Source organism: Salmo trutta, chromosome 1 (assembly GCF_901001165.1).
Source record: "Salmo trutta chromosome 1, fSalTru1.1, whole genome shotgun sequence".
Classification (NCBI taxonomy): Eukaryota; Metazoa; Chordata; class Actinopteri; order Salmoniformes; family Salmonidae; genus Salmo; species Salmo trutta.
Window position 1 is genome coordinate 29,871,135 of NC_042957.1, and position 17,048 is coordinate 29,888,182.

At 44.4% G+C, this 17,048-nt stretch overlaps 1 protein-coding gene across 3 annotated transcripts in view; it reads left to right on the forward strand.

The window, feature by feature from the left end:
- nkain2 (sodium/potassium transporting ATPase interacting 2) overlaps positions 1–17,048 on the forward strand; it is a 189,925-nt gene that overhangs the window by 167,423 nt on the left and 5,454 nt on the right. For all 3 annotated transcript variants that reach the window (XM_029752315.1, XM_029752325.1, XM_029752335.1), the window contains exon 5: positions 4,401–4,461. In XM_029752315.1, the coding sequence (XP_029608175.1) occupies positions 4,401–4,461 (61 nt within the window). The remainder of the gene's footprint in view (positions 1–4,400; positions 4,462–17,048) is intronic.

A 17,048-nucleotide genomic window follows, 5' to 3' on the forward strand; every position in this document is an offset into this window, starting at 1 on the left:
TTCCAGTGGGTCAGAAGTTTACATACACTAAGTTGACTGTGCCTTTAAACAGCTTGGAAAATTCCAGAAAATGATGTCATGGCTTTAGAAGCTTCTGATAGGCTAATTGACATCATTTGAGTCAATTGGAGGTGTACCTGTGGATGTATTTCAAGGCCTACCTTCAAACTCAGTGCCTCTTTGCTTGACATCATGGGAAAATCAAAAGAAATCCGCCAAGACCTCAGAAAAAAAATTGTAGACCTCCACAAGTCTGGTTCATCCTTGGGAGCAATTTCCATACGCCTGAAGGTACCATGTTCATCTGTACAAATAATAGTACGGAAGTATAAACACCATGGGACCACGCAGCCATCATACCGCTCAGGAAGGAGACGCCTTCTGTCTCCTAGAGATGAATGTACTTTGGTGCGAAAAGTGCAAATCAATCCCAGAAGAACAGCAAAGGACCTTGTGAAGATGCTGGAGGAAACAGGTACAAAAGTATCTATATCCACAGTAAAACGAGTCCTATATCGACATAACTTGAAAGGCCGCTCAGCAAGGAAGAAGCCACTGCTCCAAAACCGCCAAAAAAAAGCCAGACTACGGTTTGCAATTGCACATGGGGACAAAGATCGTACTTTTTGGAGAAATGTCCTCTGGTCTGATGAAACAAAAATAGAACTGTTTGGCCATAATGACCATCGTTATGTTTGGAGGAAAAAGGGGGAGGCTTGCAAGCCGAAGAACACCATGCCAACCGTGAAGCACGGGGGTGGCAGCATCATGTTGTGGATGTGCTTTGCTGCAGGAGGGACTGGTGCACTTCACAAAATAGATGGCATCATGAGGTAGGAAAATTATGTGGATATATTGAAGCAACATCTCAAGACATCAGTCAGGGAGTTAAAGCTTGGTCGCAAATGGGACTTCCAAATGGACAATGACCCCAAGCATACTTCCAAAGTTGTGGCAAAATGGCTTAAGGACAACAAAGTCAAGGTGTTGGAGTGGCCATCACAAAGCCCTGACCTCAATCCCATAGAGAATTTGTGGGCAGAACTGAAAGAGTGTGTGCGAGCAAGGAGGCCTACAAACCTGACTCAGTTACACCAGCTCTGTCAGGAAGAATGGGCCAAAATTCACCCAACTTATTGTGGGAAGCTTGTGGAAGGCTACCCGAAACGTTTGCCCAAGTTAAACAATTATAAGGCAATGCTACCAAATACTAATGTAAACTTCTGACCCACTGGGAATGTGATGAAAGAAATAAAAGCTGAATTAAATCATTCTCTCTTCTATTATTCTGACATTGCACATTCTTAAAACGCGGTGATCCTAACTGACCTAAGACTGGGAATTTTTACTAGGATTAAATGTCAGGTATTGTGAAAAACTGAGTTGAAATGTGTTTGGCTAAGGTGTATGTAAACTTCCGACTTCAACTGTAGATTGATGCTTCTAATTGTGCATGTTATAAACAACAGTTTTTATGATTAAAGATTGTACTCTATGGTTGGATTGATGAATTTTTTTCAGTGCTACATTAATTTGTCAGACCTCTTTCTACAAGGCCTGGTCTATGATAGGTCTAATCATCTATGTACACATATTTTGTTGACGCCTAGGCTATAGAGATGCATTCAGGTAATGAACTCATTATTAGCATCAACATTTTAATTTGATTACAATTATTTGTCAATCATTCTTGAATTTATTAGGCTTTACAATTAAGTAGATTAATGAACTGATAATACATTCATACGTTACTTTTTATCCAATCATTTTTGGATATGAATATTGCATTCTATTATCCATCCTATGTGAAAAATGTTCATTAATGTTAATTTGTGTATTTATAATAATAATCTGAAAATCAGTCTGATATGGATATTTCGCCTGTTGTTCATGTCCATATAGCCATGGACAATGTGGTAAAGTACTGTTATTCCTCATTCCTTTTTTATTTACTTTTTCGCTCGCTTGACTCACTTTTCTGGGGGGAAAATCCGTTAAACAGTGAATCAATTTTGTCTGGCCTTATCTAGTTTCCAAAATGCAATAGCCATAGTATGAATTTGATTTCTAACAACCAATATGAAACCTTTTTTTTTTTTTTTTTAAGTCAAAATATTTCTAATGCTGGAGAATGTTTCTAGTCAATTTTTCTCCCTGGCTGAATTGGTGAGTTCAGAAAGAATGGGACCGTTTTGAAATCACTCTCCTACTACAGTACATTGCATTGTCATGCCTGTTGAATTTCACAAGTGCTGCACATACACTCAACACTCCTTGACCTTTGAGCAGTGATGTGCATGTGATCCATGCATACAACAGCACCCTCCAACTATAATAAGGCCAACATGCGATCGCAATCTCACCCGTGCAAAACATGCCACTCATTCAGTGTCGTGGCTATCAGCTGCACAACATAGGAGACTATTCATTTATAAGGCTCCTGATTCAATCAGCCTTTGAACAGTAATGCAGTCAGTCATATTCAAAGTCAACTGGACAAAGCTGCTTTTCGAAAGTGATGGTTATGAAGCTATGTAGTAGAGATGTGTGTCTGACTCCCACCCAGACAATAGAGAATGGCGATGTTGTGCGTCTTTGTTTATTCTGAGGAGACGCGGCTTCATACTACTTGCGGTGAGATCAATCATGCTCCCAGACTTATTCTCAATTATTAATGGTTTCCTCAGTAACTCTGCATGTATTATTCAGATGTATAGAATCTAATTTTAACCTGCCGTCGGGAGTCATCGTCACAGTGGTATTTCCTACGGAGTAGAACGGTTTGTGTATAAAGGAGCCTTTATCATAAGAATACCCTTCTCTATTTACAGGAGACAAATTAGGTTTACTCCCTGTGACACGGTTCAAAACGAGATGCCATTGGGTAATCAGAGGAGCTTTGTGTGTGTGTGTGTGTGTGTTGTGTTTCTGTCTGATAATAACGCCCATGCGACAAACAAAAAAACAGCTCCTTTGTCTCACCTTCTCAGTGCTCCTAATGGGTAAAGTGTGCAGTGTATTGTGTGAGTGGCGGGGCCCGGATCGTGTGTGGCATGTGTCCTTCACATCAGGGCACAGTATTATGCAAATGGCCCAGTCTGGAGATGTATTGCATCTGTGTGAGTGTTGGCCTGTGCTCCCAGCCAGCTACAGAGACAGAGCAGGGGGAGAGGGGGAGGAAGGGAGCGCCACATTATTTAGAGTAAATGAGGGCAAGACCTTGAAATATTCCTGGAATTTTAAATCTGTGGTTGCTCAGATTTACAACTGTGTCTGTTTATCGGGCAGGGCGGGGTAGAAATGAAATACAAAATAGCTTACTGTGTCTTTATGCATTAAGTTAAATGATCTGATTAAACGATAAACACAGATTATAAAAAAAGCCATGTTGGCTAAACTCTCCATCATGGTAGGGGCCACTATGATGAATCTCAATGCACACACTGCTGGTTGCATGCCAGCATGACCCTTAGACTACAGACAGCGCCTGAATATGAGGACGGCACACCCATTATCCACATGGGTATCTATAGTGCTGTCTCGTGCATGGCTTCATGTCTAACTGAATCCTCTGTTACATTGAGAATGTCCATTCCTCTCCACTTACACGCTGACCTCAGTCTGACCCCCAGCATCTGTATCGCGCAATCCAATCAGAGACCTCCAACTCTTGGTCTATGAAATTACAGGCCTAAGGAAGAGCGGGGAAAGAGAATAATATGGTTGTGTTGTTCTGAGTTGTATTAGTGCCTAGAGCAGGGATATCTACTATACTACTATGTTGTACTTTGGATAAGCCTTCAATTACATTTCCTATGTTCGCCTGGCTTTCTACTGTTACACTTAATCCACTTAATCATTATATTAGGTGACTCATTTTAAATACAGACTTATTAAGAACCGCCAAGCCCACATTATTAGCCCCCGACCATTTAAAAAAAAAACAATGTTTGCGGAATGTCTCTTAAACCATGTATTTCCATTGTCGATGCAAGGTTTCTTTTTTCTCTCTTTTTCTGTCGTCGTCTCTCTTCCTCCTCTATATGACCCATTTCCTAGAGCAGAGTGATGCATTATATGCTGTACTAACACCTGTTCCCTCAACACAGATATTGTTAGATGGTATTAGATTAGATGCTAACACCTGTTTCCTCAACACAGAATGTTTTCCACTTGGAGATGCTCTTCTGATCTCTATCTTGTTCCCATTTTGTATCACCGGTGGATAATATTTTCCCACCAATATTATTTTGTAGCTCTCTGCAGCTCTTGAAGGCATGGACACAAAAATCGATGTTTCCTCCACTGATTGTGCTATTCTAATTAGTCTCTATCTCACTGTAAAATGTCACAACTCACAACTGCAGACTAACTTAACTTTCCTCGTTTCTCTTTTGCAGCTTGTTGGGTTCATCTATGCCTGTTATGTGGTGAAGCTCATCTCAGAAGAGGAAGACAGCTGTGAGTATTGCCTTTCAACGAATATTGTAGATCTAGGAGAAATATACCCGATTCCTACAGTCGCACGTTTAAAGGCGATTATCATTTCCCTTTGCTTGTTATAATGATGACTCAGTGCCATCTCACCTCATGTGCCTCAGTTGCCCCATTCACGTCATATCAGAAACTCAGAGTTAAAATGAACATGAGTTATTTGCGTATTGGTTGATTCTGATCATTCCCAAGTGGGAAACTCGGGTATCATCTTTCTACAAAGAGTAAGCAAGTCACAAATTTCAGAGTTTCCAACATGACATGAATGTGGCAAGTGAAACGCACACCTTTTATTCATAAGCTTTACCTGACCAATCACATAACTCCTGTTACTGATGTTTTGCTACGACAGTACTAATGAGCCATTTTCCTGGACTCGCTCCATGATATAATAAATACCTAATTATTTTACGTCCAGGTAAATATATACAGTATGTCTGGCTCAAGGCTGACATCTCTGTATTCCTGCATTTACAGAGTACTTAATTTACTCTAATAACTGAGCATTGGCATGGCCATTACTCTTCTGGTAGGATCTTTAGATTTAGCCAAGTTTAATGCTCCAGCAAACATGTACATTTAAAAGTCCAATTGCCTTGCTCCAAGATGCATGAGTTATTCTCTTTGGCCACTGCCTCTTTTTCACAAGATTAGAAAGCAAGACATATACTGGGACAGGAATTACTTTTTGTGTTATCGTCATTTAGAAATGAATATTGATTGCCCCAAGACATGTGCTAGTTCTCCTTGTTACCCGTCTTGCTTTGGAAACATAGTATGTGCTGGAAAGAATGCATTTGCCAACTACCCCGGCATGCTAGATCAATACCATTTAGTTTTTAGCAATCTCTCTTGCATTCTCTCCATTTGCAACATTCGTCACCAAGCAGCAGCCATAAAGAGAAAGAAGGAACGAGAGGAGATAGAGACCGAGAAAGAGAGGGGGGGGGTCACATGAGGCGACATGATTGCACATTGCCTTCTCTATCGTTTCCGAACATTTTTGACTACACTACCGTTCAGAATTTTGGGGTCACTTAGAAATGTCATTGTTTTTGAAAGAAAAGCACATTTTTTTGTCCATTAAAAGAACGTAAAATTTATCAGAAATACAGTGTAGACATTGTTAATGTTGTAAATGGCTATTGTAGCTGGAAATGGCACATTTTTTATGGGATATCTGGGAGGAGTGGGAGGCCCCGGTGCACAACTGAGCAAGAGGACAAGTACATTAGAGTGTCTAGTTCGAGAAACAGACGCCTCACAAGGACTCAACTGGTAGCTTCATTAAATATTACACGCAAAACACCAGTCTCAACATCAACAGTAGAGAGATGACTCCGGGATGCTGGCCTTCTAGGCAGAGTTCCTCTGTCCAGTGTCTGTGTTCTTTTGCCTATCTTAATCTTTTATTATTATTGTGAGATATGGCTTTTTCTTTGCAACTCTGCCTAGAAGGCCAGCAGCCTGGAGTCACCTCTCCACTGTTGACGTTGAGACTGGTGTTTTGCGGGCACTATTTAATGAAGCTGCCAGTTGAGGACTTGTGAGGTGTCTGTTTCTCAAACTAGACACTCTAATGTACTTGTTCTCTTGCTCAACTTTGCACCGGGGCCTCCCACTCCTCCTTCTATTCTAGTTAAAGCCAGTTTGTGCTGTTCTGTGAAGGGAGTAGTACACAGCGTTATACAAGATCTTCAGTTTCTTGGCAATTTCTCGGAACAAGAATAGACTGATGAGTTTCAGAAGAAAGTTCTTTGTTTCTGGACATTTTGAGCCTGTAATCGAACCCGCAAATGCTGATGCTCCAGATACTCAGCTAGTCTAAAGAAGGCCAGTTTTATTGCTTCTTTAATCAGGACAACAGTTTTCAGCTGTGCTAACATAATTGCAAAAGTGTTTTCTAATGATCAATTAGCCTTTTAAAATGATAAACCTGGATTAACTAACACAACGTGCCATTGGAACACAGGAGTGATGGTTGCTGATAATGGGCCTCTCTACGCCTATGTAGATATTCCATAAAAAAATCACCCGTTTCCAGCTACAATAGTCATTTACAACATTAACAATGTCTACACTGTATTTCTGATCAATTTGATGTTATTTTAATGGACAAAAAAAAGGCTTTTCTTTCAAAAACAATGACATTTCTAAGTGACCCCAAACTTTTGAACGGTAGTGAATATTACCTTGAGTTTCATAATCACAGTTATTAATTTAAGATTGGATACAGCATGCCTTTATTAAGAGTGCCCAGCTCTCCTAGGTCCTCTCCTAGGTCCTCCCCTAGGTCCTCGCCTAGGTCCTCCCCTAGGTCCTCTCCTAGGTCCTCTCCTAGGTCCTCCCCTAGGTCCTCTCCTAGGTCCTCTCCTAGGTCCTCCCCTAGGTCAGTACACTAACAATACTTTTAGTGTACTGACATTATACCTGACTGCTGGTTAGTGTTGTCGCAACCCAACATACAGTACTGCTCACCAGCAATAGGGATTCATATAAAAAAATCCAGTGATGGTAGAAGGCTTTGCCTCTGATAACTGTGTGATCACCTTCAATATGTACACAGTACACTGAACATGGGAGCTGGTATGAGAGATATTACTAAGAGTGTGTGCGGTTTGGTTGCTCTCTCAAGCTAGAAAAAGACTGAGTCAAATAAGTGATGCGGCACTTAGTAGGCTATTTCCTCTACATTTAGCATGGGTATCTGGGTGTAAAAAAAATGCGGCATTTCTCCTGGCTCTGCTGGAGCCCCTGTACAGGGAGCCAACACTAGGTAGGCAGGAGTACTAAACCATGACCACAACCAAACGTGAGTCTCTCAGCTAGCTGAGATTGCCTATCAGACCGTGTCTCTCTCTCTCTCTAAAGAGTATCCCCAGACATAGCTTTCCCATCTTTAGAGCCCAAATGTCACTGCCCAGAATGGGGAGTACCTCAATCTGGCATATTATATAGCCCATCCTGGATAAGTAAAGGATTCCCTCAGGCATTGTTATGATAAAAGTCATTTTGGTCCCAATTAAGAGACGATTATATTTGCCACTCAATAATGGCAGTAAGAAATATGCCATTCAGGGGAAATTAAGCTCAAATTGGAATTTACCCTTGACAATCTCGTTGATGTATTTGATGTATTCCAGAGTTGAAATTTAAAGAACCTGGAAAAAGCCCATGAAGTATAATACTATATTTGCAGTGGGAGGGGGGTAGTGGTGGTGATCATTTCAGTCATGTAGCTGTGTTTAATTTGGCCAAACACAGAGGAATAATATTGTTCATATCCTCCAGTGAATGAGAATGGTATTGATGGTTTGATCCCTGAAGCATGAGGAAACACTAATCTGGGAGCCGTATTGGCCATTACAGCTCTAATTAATATAGTACATGAAGCACCTCAGCGAAAGTAATGAACAGCTAAAACCAATCAACACGCTCACTCCGTAATTACAGCTACTATCAAGGGTAATGTCCCAGGGTCCATTTAAAAGAAAGGATGGTATTTTAAATTATTTTGCCTCCAAGAGAGGAAAGAGAGAGAAAAGATGAGAGAGGGGGAATCAAGATGCAGCTAGTAGTCTGTTCAAGGTGCTGTAAATACTTTTTTGGGCGTTCATAACAAGGAAATTAGGTTACAGCTTCCTCTATGGGATTTGCAATCAGGTTCAGTGTACCAGGAAGGTGGAATGTCATGTTGATTGGCCCTCGGCGGCATTTCATTTGCCACTGCTTTGTCATAACAACTTGTTGTGAGTACTTAAGACAAAGCAATTTGGAGACATAGACCAAGTCGTGCTGACTACAATTCTCAACAATACTGCCATTAAACCTTCCCCTATAGCTAAAGCCTACTGAATAAAGCCCAATCAATACGTGGCTATATCTTTGGGGGAAGGCGTGCCTGTATATATCTGAATGCTAATAGTGTTTTACTGGCATCTTTCAGGGCTTTTTGTATAGATATGACCTACTAATAATCCACCTTAGTTATTAGCATCTGTTTTAGTGTGTTTCGTCATCAAGTGAGCACTATTTGTCATATTAGCATGGTAAATATAAGTAGCTGCAGGCATTTAACATTATTCCCTCCAGCAAAAGGAAAATATTAAAATAGCTTTTCATTTCACACATAATGGTTCAGTCAGTCGGTTACTCAGTGTAACATTCTAACAGTCAATGACCAATCATATTCACCTGAAGGAAACTGAAATCACGCCCAATGATCCAATGGGCCAATGGATGCCGAGCCCGCCATCAGAAGCCCCACCTTCCTGGCTATAATCCCGGGGCACGCATTCATTTCCTCAATGTTTTGCTCTTCAGCTCGCCTGAAGGAAGAACGTATCATGTAATTTGCTAACTTTTGAAGCACACGAAGAGTACGAAATTCAGCTCCGACTTTGGTTTGTTAGTAGGGAGTGAGTACTCGTCCCAATAGATGTTACGAATTTTGACTCTTCGTATCGGTTTTTGTTAAAAACCCATTACTTTCTGCACTGCTTGTGTAGCCAGTGCTTCCTTGCTTTAGTAAGATTGCCAGTGGTAAGAGTAAGTTCAAAAAGGCTAACCAGGCGAGTTGGAACCTCCGACCGTGCCCTAGGGCATGTGGTTTCACAATGAAAATTAAAGATACTCATGAGTGCTTTGCTGTTTAAATGGAGTGGAAACACGCTCAGGAGGTCTTGGCTCGGACCAGTTCGTGTGACCATTGTCTCCTCCTGGCTTCAACTTCCATTGGGCATCAGGCTGACTTTGTGAGAAAGATTGGGGCTGCTGGCGAAGGGTTTCCGGTGAAGCAACCTCTGGAATGGGGTTGTCTGAGGCCGGGAGAGAGCAGCAATGGTGGTCGGAGTTGATAGGGCTGTCATCCCAGCCGAGTGAAGCTCATTCCAGTTTCTCTGGCATTGATCGGATTCCCGGGATGATATACTGTACTATCCCTGGATGGTTCTGGAGGATTTTCAGAGTGTGAATCGAATGACATCAATCCGGGGCAGCCTAAAGCCCCAGCTTTTGGATTCAGCCAGTGAGAGTGAACCATTGGTGGAGCTGTGTCGTAGGGCGGCAGATCACCTGGGGGTGGATTGGCCGTCTTCTCCCCCACAGCAGAGTTCCTCTAGGTTTGGGGGAAGGTATCTACCTCCTGTTCTTGCAGCTGTGAAGCATCGCTTACCCCTGCTTATCCCTGAGCTAAAGGCGATCCGGGATTCCCCTCTACCAGGTTATGGGGAGTTCATGAATGTACAGGGTATGGAGTAGGCGGGTCTCGTTTGCACACCGCTGATGGATGCAAAGCTGGCAACTTACTTACCTCCATGGACAAACAAAGGGGCTAATCCTAGCACGGTACTTCCAAATAAACAGTCCCAGTTCTCGGTGGATCAGCTGGACAAAGTATACCAGGCCTAGGGTGTGGCAGCCCGGTTGTTGAATGTGGTCACAATGCTGCAGATGTACAGTATCATATCAATTTGCTGCAAGAGCTGAATAAGACTATGGAGGCGGGAAAACCAGTTTCAGAGCTTTTCGTCGAAATGCGTGCTACGGCTGATTTTGTACATCTGTCCTGCTGTACTATCCTGTCTGTAGGGGAAGTATGGGGGTGATAGTGGTGGCTCAGCAACACCTCTAGTTGACGTTGTCCAGGATTCCTGAGAGGGACATGCAGATGTATTTGGATGAGCCAGTTTCGCAAACAAGGTTGTTTGGCTCGACTATGGAGTTCTTACAGAAAACAAGACGCAGCTCTACGTGTCCTATTCCCACGAAAATCCTTCACAGGGGTGACGGGGCCCTCCTCCCCAAGCATTTACAGTGGCAACAGTGCTCCCAAGTGGCTCGGTTAATGGGGGCAAGTTACTAGTTGCCGAAGTCCCCGAACCTGGTGTGTGCCGGATATCAGAACGGCAGTATCACGAAAGCACATTGTTTCAACCCAAAGTTCCTCGGTGTTCAGGGGTATCGAGAGTGCGGTATCATCCAGATGTGTGCATAATAAACACAGTTCCTTCCCCACATTCAGACACATGGTTGTCAAGAGTGGGGGATTTGAAAATAATTATCCCAGTCCTCAGGGTGGAGCTCTGCCTCTTCGGGCCATAATGTATGGGAGACTGGCAGCGTGCTCTGTCCAGTGGCGGCCTAAGCAGTTTCACCATGGGTGATCAGGACGGTGATGATGGGGTACAGACTGCAGTTTGCTGTGCGTCCTCTTCCTTTTTGTGGCATCATCACGTCAATGGTCCCCGAGGTCCTAGTGCCTGCCTTAAGAGTGGAGATTTCCTCTCTCCTTCAAAACCATCTATTTGGGTGGTCCCCGTGTCAGAAGTACAGAGCGGTTGGTGCAGCCGGTACTTCTTCGTTCCCAAGAGCGATGGAACGTTGCGAATCTTCCTGGACTTGTGGTTTCATTTTGAGGGTGGACTCTCTTTCGGGCTCTCCCTATCGCCCCGCACCTTTTCTATGGTGGTGGAGGCTGCTTTGGCACCGGTGCGGTGCCAGGGGATCAGAGTATTGGCCTATCTGGACGATTGGCTGGTCTTGGCGAAGTCGAGGGAACAGTTGGAGCTCCACACTGCCATGCTTGTTTCCCATATTCAATCTCTCGGGTTCATAGTGAATTACAAGAAAAGTTGTTTGACTCCGGCTCAGTGCATTCATTTTTTTGGGGTCTCAATCTGGACTCTGTTCTGAATCATACGTTTTTTGTCCCAAAAGAGGAGAGACGCATTCCGGCTCGGTCTGGCACGATTTCAGCTGGGGCTCTCGATGCCTTTTCACTTGTGCCTGCAGTTATTGGCTATGATGGCCTCTATGATAGCTGGGGTGCCTCTGGAACTTCTGTTGATGCGTCTGTTTCAGAACTGTGTGATTGCTACACGCCTGGACGCAACTCGCCACTACCATCGGTGGCTCATGGTATCCCTGTCGTGCCTAAGGGCGTTGACTCCTTGCAGTGGGTTCTCATATTGTCCCGCAGGGTGATCACAACAAACGCTTCTTACTCAAACATTTTTTACAGTTGTTTATTAACCATTATTTTACCAGGTATATTGACAGAAAACATAGTGTACTACTTTCTATTGTACACTTAAGACCTGGGGAAGAGTTGCAGGGGAGAGGTGAAGAGATAAAGGTGCTTATTTGAAAGCTAGGAAAAAAAGTTGTAGCTTGCGACATTTCATTTTTTTAAAGCAGCTCTCATGCTAGAAAAGGTTGGAGACCCCTGGTCTAAGCCCATGGCACCGACCTTGGACCTGGCTTTGGTCCTGGATGATCTGTGTAGGCCTCCGTTTGAACCATTGGACTCTGTGGACCTGAAGGTTCTTTCCTACAAGACTGCCCTGCTCATGGCCTTGGCGTTGGCCAATCGCGTTGGGGATCTTGGATGTCCGCATTTGTGACCAGCTTTTTGTCTATTTCGCTAATCCAGCTCAGGGTAGGGCACATTCTTGGATTGCCTCCCTGGCAACTGACAGCAAAGGACAAGGAACAAGGGTTGCCTAGTGATGTGCATGCTCACTCCACTAGGGGTGTGGTGGCTTCTAGGGCAATTGGCAATATCTGTGCTGCAGCAAGTTGGGGTTCCCCACATACCTTTGTGAGGTTTTATCACTTGGATGTAACTGCTCCCAGTGTGGCTAATAGTGTTCTTATGGCTGGGTCCGGGAGAGGGTGTTAGGCAGCACGCAGGTTGCGCATTTATCCGTGTTACCACAGTTCCCTGTGGGTTTGAGCCTTGGGCTGCCTTGGGGTGCGGCAGAGTGTAAAGTGCGCATTATCAGGGTTACCATAGTTTCCTGTGTGTTTGAGCCTTTGGCTGCCGTGGCAGCGTGGGAGTACACAGTTTCCAGGTTACTGCAGGTTTCCTGTGTGTTTGAGCCTCAGGCTGCCGTGGTTCATAGGCTCTGATCGATGCTATGCAGACTTGGCCTGTAGTGGCAGCATGTCAGTGTGCATAGCCAAGTTGCAGCAGGTTCTGGTTCCCTATATGGGGCTCTGACAGTTCATGCTTCTCAGATACATATTAGGTAAAAAGGTGGCTTCTGTAACCAGTGGCGGACTTAATGATTTGGCGGCGCCAGGCAGAGACCAGTTTTATGGGTTTTATAGTAAAGACATGAAATTTAACTGTGAAAATGTATTACCTTTTAATATGCCATGAACACAACTAGTCATGTTTTTTTCATCTGATTATCAAAAAGTAGGTTACCTTCGCACTTTTATCCAAAATAATTACAGCATCCAAACTGTGCACTTTGCACCTGCCAACTTTTCTTCAATTTGCAAGTCGCTGAAACTATCTTACCCGGAGAAAGCATCCAAGCAAACGAAAAAACGTACTATGCCGTACTCTTGTTGGCCAGACAGCATAATATACATGGGCTACACATACAGTGCCTTCAGAAACTATTCATACCCCTTGACTTTTTCCAGATTTTGTTATGTTACAGCCTGAATATTAAATGGGTTCAAATGAGTTTTTTTGTCACTGGCCTACACACAATACCCCATAATGTCAAAGTGAATTATGTTTTTATTTTGTTTTACAAATCTAATAAAAAAATGAAAAGCTGAAATATCTTGAGTCAATAAGTATTCAACCCCTGTGTTATGGCAAGCCTAAATAAGTTGTCCTGACCAGTAAAAGGGGTTATTTGTCATTGTAGTTTGGTTAGGGCGTGGCAGGGGGTGTTTGTTTTGTGTGTTTCGGGTTTTTTGGTTTATGTTCTATATTTTCCATTTCTATGTGTATATCTAGTTTTCTATTTCTATGTTGGGTTTTGGCAATGGCCTCCAATTAGAGGCAGCTGGTTCTCGTTGTCTCTAATTGGAGGCCATATTTAGTTGGGTTTGTTTTCACTTGTGTTTTGTGGGTGGTTGTTTCCAGTATAGTCTGTGCACCTTACTGGATTGTTTTCGTCGTCAGTTTATTTTCTTTTATTATTTTCTTTAAGTGTTTTCTTTAATAAAGAAAGAAGATGAGCACTTTACCCGCTGCGTTTTGGTCCCCCTTCAACGACGCTTATGACAGAACCACCCACCAAAGAAGGACTAAGCAGTGGAGGAAGGAGCAGCAGGAGAGCTATTTGGAGTAATGGACATGGGAGGAGATCCTCGATGGTAAGGGTCCATGGAGCCAGGCTGGGGAGTACCAGCGCCCGAAGGAGGAACTGGAGGAAGCAAAGAGGGAACGACGGAGGTATGAGGCATTATATCCTCCATTTCAAGAGGTGAGGAGGCAGCCCAAAAACATTTTTTTGGGGGGGGCATACGGGGAGTTGGGCTAAGTCAGGGGGGAGCCCTGACCTAACTTCCCGGGCGTACAGGAGAGAGCCGTGGAGCAAAAAGGAGCCAGTCAAGGAATCAAGCGAGGAGCTTGACGCGAGATTCCAGAGAGAGGTACTGGCGGAAAGGGCACGAAGGAGCACCTGTGCTTACTATAGGGAGCGACAGATCAAGCAAGCACCATGTTATGCGGAGATACGCACGGTATCGCCAGTGCGCAGCTACAGCCCGGTGCGCTTGGTGAAAGCTCCTCACAGGTGTTATGCTAGAGCCAGCATCGAGCCAGGACCGGTGATGCAAGTTGCAAGCATCAGACCGGCGGTGAGGGTTCATGGCCCAGTGTATCCTGTTCCTGCTCCTCGTACTCTTCCTCCAGTGCGTCAGCCCAGTCCAGTACGTCCTGTTCCTGCTCTCCGCACTAGCCTTGAGGTGCGTGTTACTAGTCTGGCGCCTCCAAAGCCAGCACCACGCATCAGGCCTCCAGTGCGTCTGCCCAGTCCAGTACGTCCTGTTCCTGCTCCTCGCACTAGCCCTGTGGTGCATGTTACTGTTCTGGCGCCTCCAAAGCCAGCCCCATGCATCAGGCCTCCAGTGCGCCTGCCCAGCCCAGTACGTCCTGTTCCTGCTCCTCGCACTAGCCCTGTGGTGCGGGTTACTAGTCTGGTGCCTCCTAAGCCAGCCCCACGCATCAGGCCTCCAGTGCGCAGTCCCTGTCCAGAGCTTCCGGCGACAGTTCCCCGTCCAGAGCTTCCGGCGACAGTTCCCCGTCCAGAGCTTCCGGCGACAGTTCCCCGGCCAGAGCTTCCGGCGACAGTTCCCCGTCCAGTGCTTCTGGCGACGTCCTGAACCGACAGACGTCCGGAACCGACAGAGACGGCCTAGAGTTTGGAACCGACAGAGACGGCCTAGAGTCCGGAACCGACAGAGACGGCCTAGAGTCCGGAACCGACAGAGACGGCCTAGAGTCCGGAACCGACAGAGACGGCCAAGAGTCCGGAACCGACAGAGACGGCCAAGAGTCCGGAACCGACAGAGACGGCCTAGAGTCCGGAACCGACAGAGACGGCCTAGAGTCCGGAACCGACAGAGACGGCCGAGAGTCCGGAACCGACAGAGACGGCCAAGAGTCCGGAACCGACAGAGACGGCCAAGAGTCCGGAACCGACAGAGACGGCCTAGAGTCCGGAACCGACAGAGACGGCCTAGAGTCCGGAACCGACAGAGACGCTCCTCAGCCCTGAGTCTCCAGCGACGCTCCTCAGCCCTGAGTCTCCAGCGACGCTCCTCAGCCCGGAGTCTCCAGCGACGCCTCTCAGCCCAGAGTTTTCTGAACGGGAGCTACGCCCAGAGCCAGAGTCTCCTCCGTAGTGGGAGGATTGGGAAGGGGGGGTGTAGCACAAGGACCGTCGTTGACGGTAGCCACCCTCCCTTCCCTTTAAGTTTGGGGTTGTTTTTGTGAGGTTTTGATTTTGAGGTGCATTCGGGGTCTGCATCTTTGGGGGGGGGGGGTTACTGTCACGTCCTGACCAGTAAAAGGGGTTATTTGTCATTGTAGTTTGGTCAGGGTGTGGCAGGGGGTGTTTGTTTTGTGTGTTTCGGGTTTTTTGGATTATGTTCTATATTTTCCATTTCTATGTGTATATCTAGTTTTCTATTTCTATGTTGGGTTTTGGCAATGACCTCCAATTAGAGGCAGCTGGTTGTCGTTGTCTCTAATTGGAGGCCATATTTAGTTGGGTTTGTTTTCACTTGTGTTTTGTGGGTGGTTGTTTCCAGTATAGTCTGTGCACCTTACTGGACTGTTTTCGTCGTCCGTTTATTTTCTTTAAGTGTTTTCTTTAATAAAGAAAGAAGATGAGCACTTTACCCGCTGCGTTTTGGTCCCCCTTCAACGACGCTTATGACATAAGTTGCATGTTCTGTGTGCTATAATAATGTTTAACATGATTTTTGAGTGGAAAAAATATTCCAAAACATACATCCTGTTTGCAATAAGCCACTAAAGTAAAACTGCAAAAAATGTGGCCATGGTATGCTTGTCATCGGCAAGGTCTAAGGAGTTTTTTATGACACAAATAAATGGAATACAGCTAAGCACAGGCGAATTCCTAGCAGAAAACCTGGTTGAGTCTGCTTTCCAAAAGACACTGGGAGACAAATTCACCTTTCTGCAGGACAATAACTTTAAACACAAGGCCAAATATACACTGGTGTTGCTTACCAAGACGACATTGAATGTTCCTGAGTAGCCTAGTTACAGTTTTGACTTAAATCGCCTTGACTTAAATCTATGGCAAGTCTTAAATGGCTGTCTAGCGATGATCAACAACCAACTTGACAGAGCTTGACTTACCCAGAAACATTCACAGCCAAAGGTCATTCTAACATGTATTGACTCAGGGGTGGGACTACTAATGTAAATTAGATATTTCTGTATTTATTTTCAATACATTTGCAAAAATGTCTAAATATTTATCATCATGGGATATTGTGTGTAGAAAAAAATCTATTTAATCCATTTTTAACTCAGGCTGTGACAGAACAAAATGTTGAATAAGTGAAGGGGTATGAATACTTTCTGAAGGCACTGTACATGTCCTCTGCCTTGATGACGATGGCAGTATTATCAGCAGCACCTGTCTTTTTACTAAAGAAATATGTTAACTTAGGCAATTCTTCTGTAAAAATGTAATCTTTCTTTCTTTTCTCTGCCTCGCTCTGAAAGCGCCTCATTGCTGCTGCTTAATTTCAATGAAGGTCACATTTGAAATCATATCGCGTGAAACAATACACAGGATCTCTGTCAGGGTGGAATTGTCCATTATTTTGAACCAGTCAGGGTGGAATAGTACATTATTATGAACCAGTCAGGGTGGAATAGTCCATTATTATGAACCAGTCCATGGGTGATTAATGACACTTGTTTCTACCATTATGATAACTTGGATAATATTAATATTGATATGAAACACATGTACAATATATGTATGGAAATAAATTATCGGCGGGGGTTGGGGTACTCGAAACGGAGCATGGGTGGGATCTCAAGCGGAGAAATTATATATTTTTGTAAAAGATTAGAAGTAAAAAAATATATATTATGCCCAGCTTATGAGGCCTCTTGATGATTTGAGGCCTGAGGCAAATGCTTCTTCTGCCTAATGGTAAATCCGCCACTGTCTGTAACCCCTTTTTAGAGCTGGTGTAATCTGTGTGCTTGGGCTGCCTGGGTCTCCTTGTTTGGTACCCTCTGAGCCGGCTTGGGG